The sequence below is a fragment of the Canis lupus genome, chromosome 25, assembly GCF_011100685.1.
Source record: "Canis lupus familiaris isolate Mischka breed German Shepherd chromosome 25, alternate assembly UU_Cfam_GSD_1.0, whole genome shotgun sequence".
Lineage (NCBI taxonomy): Eukaryota > Metazoa > Chordata > Mammalia > Carnivora > Canidae > Canis > Canis lupus.
This window is the reverse complement of record NC_049246.1, coordinates 4,510,159-4,523,167: the sequence shown is the minus strand read 5'-3', so window position 1 is coordinate 4,523,167 and position 13,009 is coordinate 4,510,159. Positions and strand designations below refer to the sequence as shown.

General features: G+C 44.9%; 1 protein-coding gene across 9 annotated transcripts in view; it reads right to left on the bottom strand.

Annotated features, from left to right (window-relative positions):
* DCLK1 (doublecortin like kinase 1) overlaps window positions 1-12,715 on the bottom strand; it is a 341,215-nt gene extending 328,500 nt beyond the window's left edge. For 8 of the 9 annotated variants that reach the window (XR_005378333.1, XM_038573282.1, XM_038573284.1 and 5 more), the window contains exons 1-2: window positions 12,174-12,467; window positions 6,798-7,192 (exon numbers count right to left, since the gene is read on the bottom strand). Coding sequence is in view for 8 of the 9 variants with exons in the window: in XM_038573282.1 (XP_038429210.1) it covers window positions 6,798-7,173 (376 nt within the window). In the remaining variant the exon portion in view is untranslated. Of the gene's footprint in view, window positions 1-6,797; window positions 7,193-12,173; window positions 12,468-12,569 lie in introns of those variants that run through there. The other variant, XM_038573280.1, reaches the window with a different exon arrangement.
* Between the last annotated feature and the right edge of the window lie 294 nt (window positions 12,716-13,009).

Below are 13,009 nucleotides of genomic sequence, written 5' to 3'. Positions count from 1 at the left end.
ATGGAGCCTGCTTCTCCCTCTGCCTGTGTCTCTGCCTCTCTCTCTCTCTCTCTCTCTCTCTCTCTCTCTCTCTCTCTGTGTGTGTCTCTATGAATAAATAAATAAGGTCTTAAAAAAAAAAAAAAAGAAAGCAGAGGACATCTATGTTTAAGGGTGAGACAAACAAAGAGGGAAACAGAAATTCACCATTTGAACAGCACCTGTAACAACTGCTGTTATGCCAAAATTCATGGACAAAAGTTGGAGGAAAAAAAGATATTCACATAGCCTCAAACTGTAGTAACTTCAGAGTCAAGGTGACTGGCAGACAGACATCATCCTCACCAACTGGTCATAATTAATCTCACCAGTAATGAGACACAGCAACATCCTATACCCCAAAACGATGCATTGCAAGAAACACAGCATCCTTTCTGCGGAATTCTTGACACAAATGCATAACTTTAATCTAATCATCAGCTACATCCAAATTGAAGGGCATTCTACAAAATAAGTAACCAGTAATCTTCAAAATGGCCAAGTCATCAGAGACAAGGAAAGATGGAAGAATGGTCACTGCTTGGCAGGGATGAAGAAGATGTGACAGCTGAACGCGACGTATGATGCTGAAACCTGTTTTTGAAAATATTGGTGAAAGCTGAAAAAATGGGTGAAAGTTGGAAAAAGCCTATGGTTTAGGTTAGCATTGTTCCAAAGATAACTTTCATTTTTGATCATTGTACCATGGTTATGTATGCTATTCTGTTCTGAGAAGGACACATGAGAACTCTTTATCTTTATGACACTTCTAGTAAGTCCACATTAATTTCAAAATAAAAAGTTTTTTAAATGAGGATGCAGCCTAGAAAAAGGTTAAATTGAACCCCTATATCACACACTGTACTAATATGACAGCCATTAGCATATTTTTTGAAATGAAAACATAAAAATAGTAGAAGAAAATGAAGGAAACAGCTTTATCATTAGAGTACAACCGAAGAAGCATGAAAATCATGCCATAAATGAAAAGGCTGATACATTCGATTATTTCCATTTTTGTCAATCTGCATGGCAAAAAACATAATGACCAACATCACTAAATCAAGGACAATCCAGGAAAAATACTTTCTTTTTTAAAAAATATTTTATTTTATTTTATTTTTTAATGATTTTTTTTTTATTCAGAGAGAGAGAGAGAGAGAGAGAGAGAGAGAGGGAGAGAGGCAGAGGGAGAAGCAGGCTCCATGCAGGAAGCCCGACGTGGGACTCTATCCCGGGGTGTGATCCTGGAGACCCGGATCACACCCCGGGATGCAGGTGGCGCTAAACCGCTAAACCGCTGTGCCACCGGGGCTGCCCGAAAAATACTTTCAATTAATATCCCAAAGGGCTAATATCTTTAAAAGAAAAAAAAATCCTACGAGTTAATTTAAAAAGACCCCAACCTGGTTAAAAAAAAAAAAAAGTCAAAATCTATGAAGAAACAACACATAGAAATAGAAATGCAAAGGCATTTTAAATTATATAAAAAGATGAAAATTAAAACTATGAGGAGACATATGCCTTTCTTTTCATAATCGGTGGGCAAGTAGCAAAATATTAGATAAAACATTGTCTTGAGGACACAGGAAAACAGCCAGTCTCGTATGTTACTGATGGGAGTGTAAACTGGTCCTACATCTATGAAGATTTGAAGATTTGCAATAGCTCGTAAGAGTTTAACACTTATAGCTCTTTATTCTGAAGTATTACTTCTAGGAATTTGTCCTACAAAGGCTCTCCTACATGGGTAGAAAACTAAAATCCAAAGATATTTACTGCAAAATTGTGTCTAATAAAGGATTGGTCATAACCTACGAATAAAAGCTCCTCAATAAAAGACTAGCCAAATAAATTAGGGTACATTTGTATAAAGGAATACTATGAAGTCAGTAAAAAGGACACAGCATTCCTAGATGTATAATATGTATTGTTAGGTGCACAAAGCAAGGTACGGAACTGTGAATACAGTAAGTTACCCTCTGGGCAAATGATATGTACATCCTCAATATGCACTGGTACCTCTGAGACGATACTCAAAAACAAAAACAACAACAACACTAGTAAAACTGTTTGCTGGAGGGGGATTTTCGAGAGAGTATGCTTTAGAGCCATCCAGAATTAATTTAAAAATCTTCATATAGCAGAGAGAGGCATAGAAGAAGCTAGTGAATTAGAGAAAGATATCAATGACACCATATCAAGGGAAAGAAAAATTGCCAGGAGAGCTGGGTGACCAGAAGTAGTGGTTAGAGCTTCCCTAACTGTGGGGTAAAGTGTGGGCTTGCTCCTGAGAGGCTGACTCTTTTCAGAGACTTGGGAACAGCCCTGACACTCCAGCTCCAGAGTCAGACAGCGTCCATGAAGTGAGGGGTCAAGGTGCGTGAGAGCTGAGAAAGAAGGGGACTCATTTCTAATACGTACAGAATTGATGTGCAGGGACACCTGGGTGGCTCAGTGGTTGAGCATCTGATGCCTTTGGCCCAGGGTGTGATCCTGGAGTCCCGGGATCGAGTCCCACATCGGGCTCCCTGCATGGAGCCTGCTTCCCCCTCTGCCTGTGTCTCTGCCTCTCTCTCTTTTCTCTCTCTGTGTCTCTCATGAATAAATAAAATCTTAAAAAAAAAGAATTGATGTGCAAATTAACTTATTTATATCCAGAAGACAACATATCCGAATAGTATTTATGTTAACGTCTACAGGAAATGCCCTGGCCCTCTTCTATCCACATTCACACAAGATGTTAAAAGAATGCCTATTGAAGACACCAAATATACTAATGGTTACCAGGGCTTAGGAAGGGATGAAAAGACAGAGCACAGAGGATTTTTAGGGCAGTGAAAGTATTCTGGATGATACTGCAATGGTGCCTACGTGTCTTTACATCGCTGTCAAAACCCACAAAACATACAACACCAAGAGTGAACCCTAATGTAAATTATGGACTTTTGGTGATAATGATGTGTCAATGTAGATTCATCAATTATAACGCCCCACCACACTGATGACAATAGGAGAGGGTATTCATGTGTTGAGGAAGGGAATATATGGGAAATCTCTGTACCTTCGGCTCAATTTTGCTCTGAACCTAAAACTACACTAAAAATAAAGACTATTTAAAAGGAGGGAGCATGGGGCAGTCCCGGTGGCGCAGCGGTTTAGCGCTGCCTGCAGCCCAGGGCGTGATCCTGGAGATCCTGGATCGAGTCCCACATCGGGCTCTCTGCATGGAGCCTGCTTCTCCCTCTGCCTGTGTCTCTGCCCCCTCATTCTCTCTCTGTGTCTCTATGAATAAATAAATAAAAATCTTAAAAAAAAAAAGTAGGGAGCATGGATGGCTCACCCCCAACGCAATGTTACTGATGCTTGAGCATCTGATAAAGAAAAAAATCAATCAATCAATGCTTAGGATTCATACTATACCTTTCTCCTAAGAGTTCAAAGGTTTTAAATATTATTCCTTCATTTACCTTCACAACATTTACACACTTATAATGGAACATAAAGAACGTAAAATTGGGGGAAAAGAGGCAATATTGGTAAAATGAGGCCAAGTCTCAAGGTGAACCACTTGCAGAAATAGGACTGCAATTCAACTTTCCTTATTAATTATCTGGCTTTCCTAGTGTATTAAGGCCATTTTGAAAGCAAAAAATGAAAACTGCTATCCAATGTCTGCTCTTACATATGCGTGTGCATGTGTGTGTGTTTATACACAGATGCATAAAGACATACAGTTATATGTACACATACACATACACACTCACTCATACATTTATACTTGAGGCAAAGAGCCATCTCTGTCAATGTGCTTAAACCAAATTTAGGCATAATAATCTGTGGATAATAATAACAAAACAGTGCAAGTGACCATGAGACTGTTATAAATAAACTCACATATGTCATTGTAATTCAGAATTTTTAGTCTGTGGTAAGTGAGAAAGAACAAGCTTAAAAAAAAACAATCGCAAGTCAAATACACTTGTCACTGCATCCACTAAAAGGATTTAATTTAAAACTCAAACATCAGCATATTGGAAGGGGAAACGAGAAGCTAATAACATGCATTGACGTTTACATAAAATTAGTATGTAAAGTGAGAGATATGAACCTAATGATGAATATGAAGCAACCGTTTGCATTTTAACAGACTAAGCAAAAATGTAATTGACAAAGAGGCCAATCTAAATGAATTTCCAGCTACTTCAACACTAAGTGCAGCTGCATGCTGTCAGAATTATAAATGAGGAAAAAAAACTGTTTAAACTGGATTAAAAAAAAAAAAAACGCAGCCAATATGTGAACTTATACACTATACTAAAGTTATCATTCACTCAATCAGAAAAAAATTTTTTTTCCAAAAAGTCATTTTTTTAACATCAGAATAGTCAATATGCAACAGCTTTATATTGACTGGAGAGAAAACCATTTGGAGGTAAATGAAAATATTAAGGTAAACGCTTCTAGGTGCAGTAGCTGTAATTCCTGGAATTAAGTCAAAGTTAAAAACATTTGTTTTCAAGAATAATCTCATACAATATTTCATTTAAAAGCCACTAAGAATACCCCACTTGGTATCTTATCAGTGGCAGGTATGAGCTCAAGCTCTGGTACCAGCCTTCCTGGGTTCAAATCCTAACTTCTATTTCTTGGTGTGTGACTTTGAGCAGATCACTTAACACACCGTGCCTCATATTTCTCATCATGGTATGTGGATGTTAACAGTACCCAGCTGCTAGGGTCATTGTGTGAATTAAATGTATTCGTATATACAAGACACATGCTCCATAACTGTGAGCTACCACTATTATCCCAGGACAGCAGTCTCTTAGAGCAGGCATTCTTTTGTGTTTAAAAACTAACAAAGAAGACGGTGGCAAGTATGCCATGATTTTGTTGGTCCTTGTATGTAAAGAACTGTTGTTTCCCACGCCTCACGCCCTGCCCTCTCCCTTGTGGACAGGAACCGAGGGAATACCTCTGGCCACTTCTCGGTAAAGAGCAGTTCTGGGTGGACAACTGACTGAAGTACACCACCCTACTGCATAGATGCCACACAAGTGACTCTAGGACAGAGTGAGGAGCCAAGGCTGGCTGCCTGACAATGTGAGTTGATATCCTGGCATATTCTGTCTATACTACCATCAGTCCTCCAAGGGATGGTTTGGTGATGATCATGCACCTGACTTTGCATTTCATCTTATTCAGATCCCTGAGAATAGCCCACCAAATGTTTTCTTTATCCCTGTATTTTCCAAGGTCAGGAAAAGGACAGAGCACCAAAATCAAAGCTGATGCTATTTCATGTTTGTTCTTCCCCTTTAATTTACTGAAAGTGCCAACATCTGAACAGGAAGGAAAAAGGCCAAGTCTACAGGCATCTTGGCAGGGTGACGAGTCTTTGAAAAGAGATGTGAATTCCCACATAGTCAACACACCAAACCCAGGCTCTCCACACCCTCTCAAGTCCAGTCATACTGTGACCGGACTGGCATCCCTGCCAAGGGATAAAGGGAACGAAAATGGGAGAAAGACACGAGACTCCCTTGGCCTTGAATCACGTACAAACTCTGGTTCGAGAGGAGGACAAGAGGGCTGGCCTGTGTGTGGTCAGGGCAGAGGAACCCCACACTCCATGGGATCCTGAAAGGGATGCTTCCTGCTACCTGCAGGAGAGAGGGAGGACATTACATGGTTGGCATTCCTCCAGGACCCAGTAAGACAACAGGGCCTGGCAATACGTCTAGAGTAAATATGAACTCAGGGTGAAGTCAAACACTTTCAAAACTCTAAACTTCTTTTACCATGCTCCTCTGCACTGAGAGCTACTTCATAACCTTAGCACCAGACTTAGAAACTCCTACACCCCAAAGAGGATCAGCCAACCTCCTTTACACCTTAGCATGAATTTTACCCATTATCTCTCTTCAAGTCATTTTACTTTGCTTATGATTTCTAAGGTCACTAGAGGCTCTCTGTGCTGTTCACTTGGAGTTGGTGCTGAAGCAAGTCTACCTACGCTGCTACTCGAGACACTAGGCCTCATCCATGACTCAAACCGTTCCACTTCACGTGAAATATCTAAAACAGATAATGATCAATAACACAGATTCGACTTTGAAAACCAGTAAGCTGAACAGATTAACTCCTTTGTACTTCAAGTTCCACAGAAAGACAACAATCCTTTAAACTTAAGAGGAGAAACCATATTGGAAAGAAATGCCAGAAAACCTAATTTTTAGTCCAGTATCAACACTACCTTACCATGTAACCACAGACGTGTCACTCGAATTTTCTGGGCCTCAGTCTCTAGTGACAGAATTAATGGGTTTGATGCCTATATAAGGCTCCTTTACACTCAAAAATTTCACGATCCATTAGTTATTTTCAGTTCAAGTAATTTCAGACATCATAACAACAGAAATTCATTTGCATCTAGAAATGAATATGAACAATGTGATTCCAGATATAAAAAGGGACTTTGAAAATGTAGCATGAGAATGACAAAAGGAACAGAGAATGTTGGAGAATTAAGACCATTTTTCCCCTCAGTCCATTATTGTAAGATGGCCGACCTAATACCATTAGTGGGTTGTTGTTTTTTTTCTTTTTTTCATTTTAAACTACAGTAAACAAAGTGAACTCCCAAAATGTGAACAATAAGGATCACAGGCACAGGCTGGATGCTACCTCTTAGAGATCAATCAAGCGCAGGTGCCTAGAACAATGTAGAAACACGAGAATGCATCCTCTAGGGTCACCTGGGAGTTAGCGCTCACCTTCCACCAGTTGGTCCAGGCTGGAAATCTTCTTGAGTCCATCAATGGTGTAGATTGTTCTCACTCCCTGGGGCAAATTCACGTTATCCGACAGAGTTCGGGTCAAATCAGCCAGCAGGGCCTCAAATGATCGGAAGCGGTCGGGGGAGATGGCATACACAATCCCTTTGAAGTATCTATCTCCGTTTCGATAGAAACGAACTTTCTTGGCCTTCTTCTCAGAACTGAGGGTCTGCAGTGTGCGGGTTCGGTAGAAGCTGCAGTGGGCGCTGTGCGTTGGGCTGGGCAGCCCATTCACCCGCGACCCTCTGCTGTATCTCTGAGCCTTATCCCGCTCATCAAAGTGCTCCAGCTCCATGTCTCTGCCGAAGGACATGATGGAGTTAAAGTGGAACCTATATGGCACAGAAGGAAAAGAGAGAGAGAGAGAGAGAGAGAGAGAGAGACATACTGATGTTATTTTAAGATCATGATTTGAAAGACTCAGCTCAAGAGCAGCTGGTAGAAATACTGCTGTAATTGATGATATATTTAATATGAGTTGTCTAGTTGAAAGAGAAGGAAGACAGCAAAGAGACAGAAGAGGCAACCCCTGCTTATTAATTAACCCCAGTTTGGGTAGAAATGGCTCCTACGTAGTGACCACCTACACCGTATGAGGCGTATCTGGCTTTGAACAGCTGTTATTTCTAAATCACAACAAATCTTTCAACGTAGTGTTATCCTTACTTACTGATGAACAAAACAAGGCACAGAAAAATTTCTCCTAAATTTCTCCAAGTCATACAACTGAGAAATGTTTGACCAAGACCTCCCACGCAGGTTTGCTGGACTCAAAGCCCAGACCTCCCTGCAGCGCGCTCGCTCCGTGGCAGGCGAAGAGAAGACTGCAGGGTACCACGGGGCTGAGGGCTGACGATGCGAGCGGGGGGGGCCGGGAACCCAGAAGAGGGTGTCCGCACTCAACAGTCAGGTTTCAAATGAGCGAAGGCGCTCAGACAGACAGCACACTGGAATCCCCAAGTTCTACCAACTCAAGATTTTCCAACGTATTCCCATATTCAACAGCAGTTTTTTTTTAAAGGGATTTTATCATAACTCACTTGCTTATATTTAGTGCTTTGGATACACTGGGGTTTTTTTTTTTTTTAAGATTTATTTATTTACTTATTCAGAGAGAGCGAAAGAGAGGCAGAGACACAGGCAGAGAGAGAAGCAGGCTCCATGCACCGGGAGCCCCACGTGGGACTCGATCCCGGGTCTCCAGAATCACACCCCGGGCTGCAGGCGGCGCTAAACCGCTGCGCCACCGGGGCTGCCCTGGATACACTGGGTTTAAAAAGAAAAAAAAAAAAAAAAAAGCAGAGAAAGGGTGAGGAGGAAGAGGAAAAAGAGCAGAAAGGATAAGTCACTTCTTGGGAGGACTCTGCCCTTCCTTCCACTCTAACTTCACGAGTCGGGGGATCGAGGCTTAGAGATGTTGATCAAGTATATTTCCCAGGGTTACACAACTAGCACAGGACCAAGTCTGAATCAATATCTTTAAAGCCTCGCTTCCTCAACTACACATAGGGATACAAATCATACGTACCTCATAATTAATATTGAGTATTAATACACGAAACACTTGGTAGAGTGTCTAGCACGTTATAAGTATTCATGTTTTTTATAAATAAAACTTGCTTTTCTGTTCTTGACTCTGTCACAGAAAGAACTAGTAAGAATTAAAAAAAAAAAAAAAAAGAACTAGTAAGAATTGAATCTCCCCCCTTCTGGTAAGGAAAGTTCCTCATGAATCTGCCTGATTTTCATCTCACAACCTTCTGAAAGGTATGCCTGCACCCCCAGGGCCCCCATTTTACTTTCTATGGAGCCCTGTCATCAGCAAGCTACCCGTGGGGTCTATTCATCCTTGCTAAGGGGTTAGGTGGTAATGCCTTGTGATGTTGACCCTTGAAGGGAATCGGATTTTTAACAGGACAATCTAAAAACATTCAAAGGAAAGACGTTTTGATGACAAAATTTCAGGCATGTTGAAATACAGTATAAGGGAAATGGAAAATCTGGGGCAAGAATCTTATGAGTGCCACCCAAATCCCACCACATGAATGATGTTGCCTTTCTGAAGCTCAGTCCAAACTCACCAAAAGTACTGCCAAGCCTCCCCAACCTTTCCTTGACCTAACTAACTAACTTGACTTCTAACTAACTAACTAACTAACTAACTAACTTCCTTGACCTAACTAACTAACGTCTGGTCCCATCAAAGTGGCTAAAAATTCATGTTTAAAAGCAGTGCTAGAGATTGTGTACCCCTGAAATGAAGTGGAAAAAGCTCATGTTTATTGAATGTCTATGATGTGCCTGACACTAGTATTCAGCAATTAACTGTTGTATTAGATGCTAAAAATTGCCTTCTAAACCTCAGGACAATGCAGTGAGGTCAGTAATAGTATCATGACAGAAGGCAAGTATGAGCTATATCCAGGGTCCTGGAGTCTTAACTGAGGGAGTTGGGATTTGAACCTAAGTTGTCTCTAAATGACTCTGAAGTTGGCACTCCCTCCTTTCTGCCCCATGTACTGTGCCTTCGAGGCCAGACCCCCTGAGACCCTCTAGACCCCTTCACCCATGAAAACAGGGGTTTTTAAAGCCCTCACTCTGAACTAGCCCTGTGACCTGGGGAGACCACTTAACTGCAGAAGGTTCCATTTGCAGACTGTGCCGGGGCTAATATCTTCACCTGCTCATTATTCTACTGCTGACCTTGCTGGGGGCCAGAGTACAATTCAAACCTGGGCTGATTATTAGTTTAGTGTATTTTTTCCTCCAAACACGAAAACTACCTCATGTCTCTTACTAAGTCATAATAGTCTAAATTTGCATTTTCAGAAAAAGTTATACCACACATAGGTAGATTTGAACCAGTTTCATTGATTTTGAAGTTGGGTAACACTTCAAAACAGAGATCATTTGATATCCAGTTAGTTCTTCAGGCAGTTATAAACTGAGTAATGACACCAAAATTTTGCTCTTGGTATCATAACTGCTCCCACTTTAAAAAATCCATCTCCTCTTGAAATAAGCTCTTTTGTCTTCTAAAAGGGATGGGGGGGGGAGGAGTACTCATGGCAATTCACTAAGCTCATCAAACTTCGCATATTATAAAGGCCAGGTTGGCTTTTGAAGCTCCTGTTTTACTTTTAAAGGCAGTAATCAATCTTCCAACCCTAGGGGTTTCCTCCCAAATCTATATAAACCAAGAGACAACAAGCAGGACCATAGGAAAGGATGGCACAATTGTGTCACCAGAGAGTGCTGATGTAGTCTGAAGGGCTTTTATCGATTCACAATCAGCAAAAGCCAAATAATTTAGCAACTGTTGGAATTCCCTAGAGGAATCAGGCTTTTCGAACCAAGAGTTCTATGCCAAATGAAAAAAAAGTCAATTTTAATATAGGCAAAAGTTGATTTTGTTTTATTTGTGTATTTCCTCCAACTTGATCATATGTTCAACCAGGACATGTACATCTTTTACTTCTCTTCACTGAGCCTGCCCAAAAGTCAACAATGATGTTGGTGACAAAGAAAAACCACACTCAAAGTGAAATCATTTTCCAAGCTATAGCTACCACTAAATGAATGTCAAAAACCACACCATACACCCTAATGTTCCAACAATTATGTGCAACATCAAAATAGGTGTTCCTTCTCTTGCTTTGGCTGGCCCAGCTCTTCAGTAGGCTTAGTCATACATTCGAACCACGAGCTCCTGAAGAAGATTCACAGGTTCTTGCTTTCTGCACAGGAAACCGCCTAAAGCACAGAGACACACATTTACAGACCATTGGTGGCTAGGGGTCTGAGCCACACATGCATCATGGTACCGAGAAGGTAACCACATCACCCTAACCGAAGAGATTATAGACACTTGGGAAGGGAAGAAGGGGGCCTGGCTCTTATCAGAGATTTTTCTATAAACACTGCCATGTCAAGAAATCAGTATCCTTAATTGTCTTCTGTGGAATTTCTCACCATTTTGAGGAACCTCTGTTCATCCTTCTCTAGATAAGGATACGAGTTCCTGTTTCAGAGATTTATACATGCGCGTGCGCGCGTGCACGCGCGAGCGCGCACACACACACACACACACACACACACAGAATAATTTGGCATAAAGAGGACCACATCTAACTAGATGCTGGACCTGAAAGTCTCAAAACATATTTTGCCAGTGGGATCAGGATGCCCGTGGATGGGCAGGCGTGGAATAAGAAGCATGCACACACACACACACACACACACACCTCTTCAGAGTGCATGCACCACCTTGGACACGTCACAGGATGTGTGTCAATCTTTTATAATGTTCCTATGTATAACCCCTCTTAAAATTCCTTCTGACCCTCCTTCATATGACATTTCATACTCAAAAGACTGTCCTACTTTCCTTTCCAGAGGAAAGGTGATCTATTTGGGAACATTCATAAAGCGTATTCACGGAACACCCTGCAGTGTGGCCGCTGAATGCGTGTGCACCATAATGTGGACACACAGTCACAGGTGCGGAGAGGGAGCCGCTTTGAATGAAACCTTTCATTTGCTCTACCTCTTACAAGCATTTCCTCTCCGAATCCAGCAGTGATTCCGCGCAACCCTGGTTTTCAAAAGCAGCCTCTTTTGTGGGGCAATGCAGGGCTGTGCATGCGCTCCCACTAGGAGCAAAATGCCATTTCCTCTCCGCACGCTTTGAGCACTGCAGGTACCAATCTGTACCTGAGGCAGCCTCGCTGCCCCCGAAGGAACTTGAGCCCCTGCAAATGTACTTGCAACACCCGCACGGCGGCCGCCCCCACCACAGATCGCCCCATCTTCAGGCACACACCCTCCCGGGCGCACGGGGAAGCGCACACAATAAGAGGCCTGGCTCGGCCACTCCTTCTAGGCGCAGTCTGGGTCCTCGCCCCGTGGCCAGTTCTGACAACGACAAGCACCTCGCCCAGCTCCTCCGCCCCGGGCTCCACCTCCACTAACAACGCGGCGAGCAGCCTGGCGGGGGGCGGGGGGCGCGCGCCCTGCTCCCGTTCGAGGCCGGTGGCACCAGACAAAAGAGGCAGGTGCCAGCAGCCCCGGAGCCGCCCGCACGCGCCGCCCCGGCCGAGGCCAGCCTGGCCAGGGCCGGCAGCGCCCTTCGAGGAACGGCGGGCGGGGAGGCGGCGGCGGCCGAGGGGCGCCCGCCCTGCCCTCCACGCCCCGGGCTTCCTCGGCGCCCGCCGGCTGCGGGAGAAGCGGGCGCCGCGAGCCCCCGGCGGGTCCCCGGCGGGTCCCCGGCGGCCCTGCCCGCAGCTCCCTTCCCAGCGGAGGCCAACCACGCACCGGTCCGCGGAGAGACGCCGCCGGGGTCTTCGTGGCCGCGCTCGGGGCGGCCTCCTGGTGCTGTGCTCGCGGGCTGGGGCGCGGCCGGGGCGGCGGGGCGGCGGGGCCGAGGCCGGGCTGCAGCAGCCGGGGGCGCGGGCGTCTGGGCTGCAGCCGCTAGCGCGGGGAGGTGGCTCCGCCGGCTCTCATTGAAATGCGGCGCTTCGCACAGCCTCACTCCAGCCTCTCTCCGGAGGAGGGCGGCGGCGGCGGCGGGCGCGCTCCCTCCGCTCGTGGCTCCCTCGCTCGCACGCCCCACCCGCTCCCCGCGCCCCTCCCCTCCCCTCCCCTCCCCTCCCTCCCCTCCTCCGCGTGCGCGCTCCGGCGCCCCCGCCCTTCTTGGCAGGGCGCACCCACCACGGCTGCGCCCGGGGTCCTCCTCCTCCCCGCGCCCGCTCTGACCGCAGCGACCTCGGCGCAGCTGGCCGGAACGAACCCCGAAGCTCCCCGTCCCGCACGAGTGGTTGTCTGAACAGAGGGGGAGATCGGATGGGGGCCTGGGACGGAGCCAGAGAACGTGGATGGGGCCCGGTCTGAGCCACGAGAAGTGCGAGATGGGGAGGAGAGGCGGCGCCACGGAGAGCCCTCCTCCCTCAGGGGGGACCAGGGAAACGATGACTTCCTCCTCCCTTGCACGGTATCCCCCCGACACACACACACACACACACACACACACACACACTTTATGAGACCTCATGATTTAACCCGTTTCCCGGGATTATGGAAGCCAGTGTAATCCACCCTCATCACTCTGGTCCACGAGGCATCCAGGCAGTTCCTCCAGGAAGAACCAACCA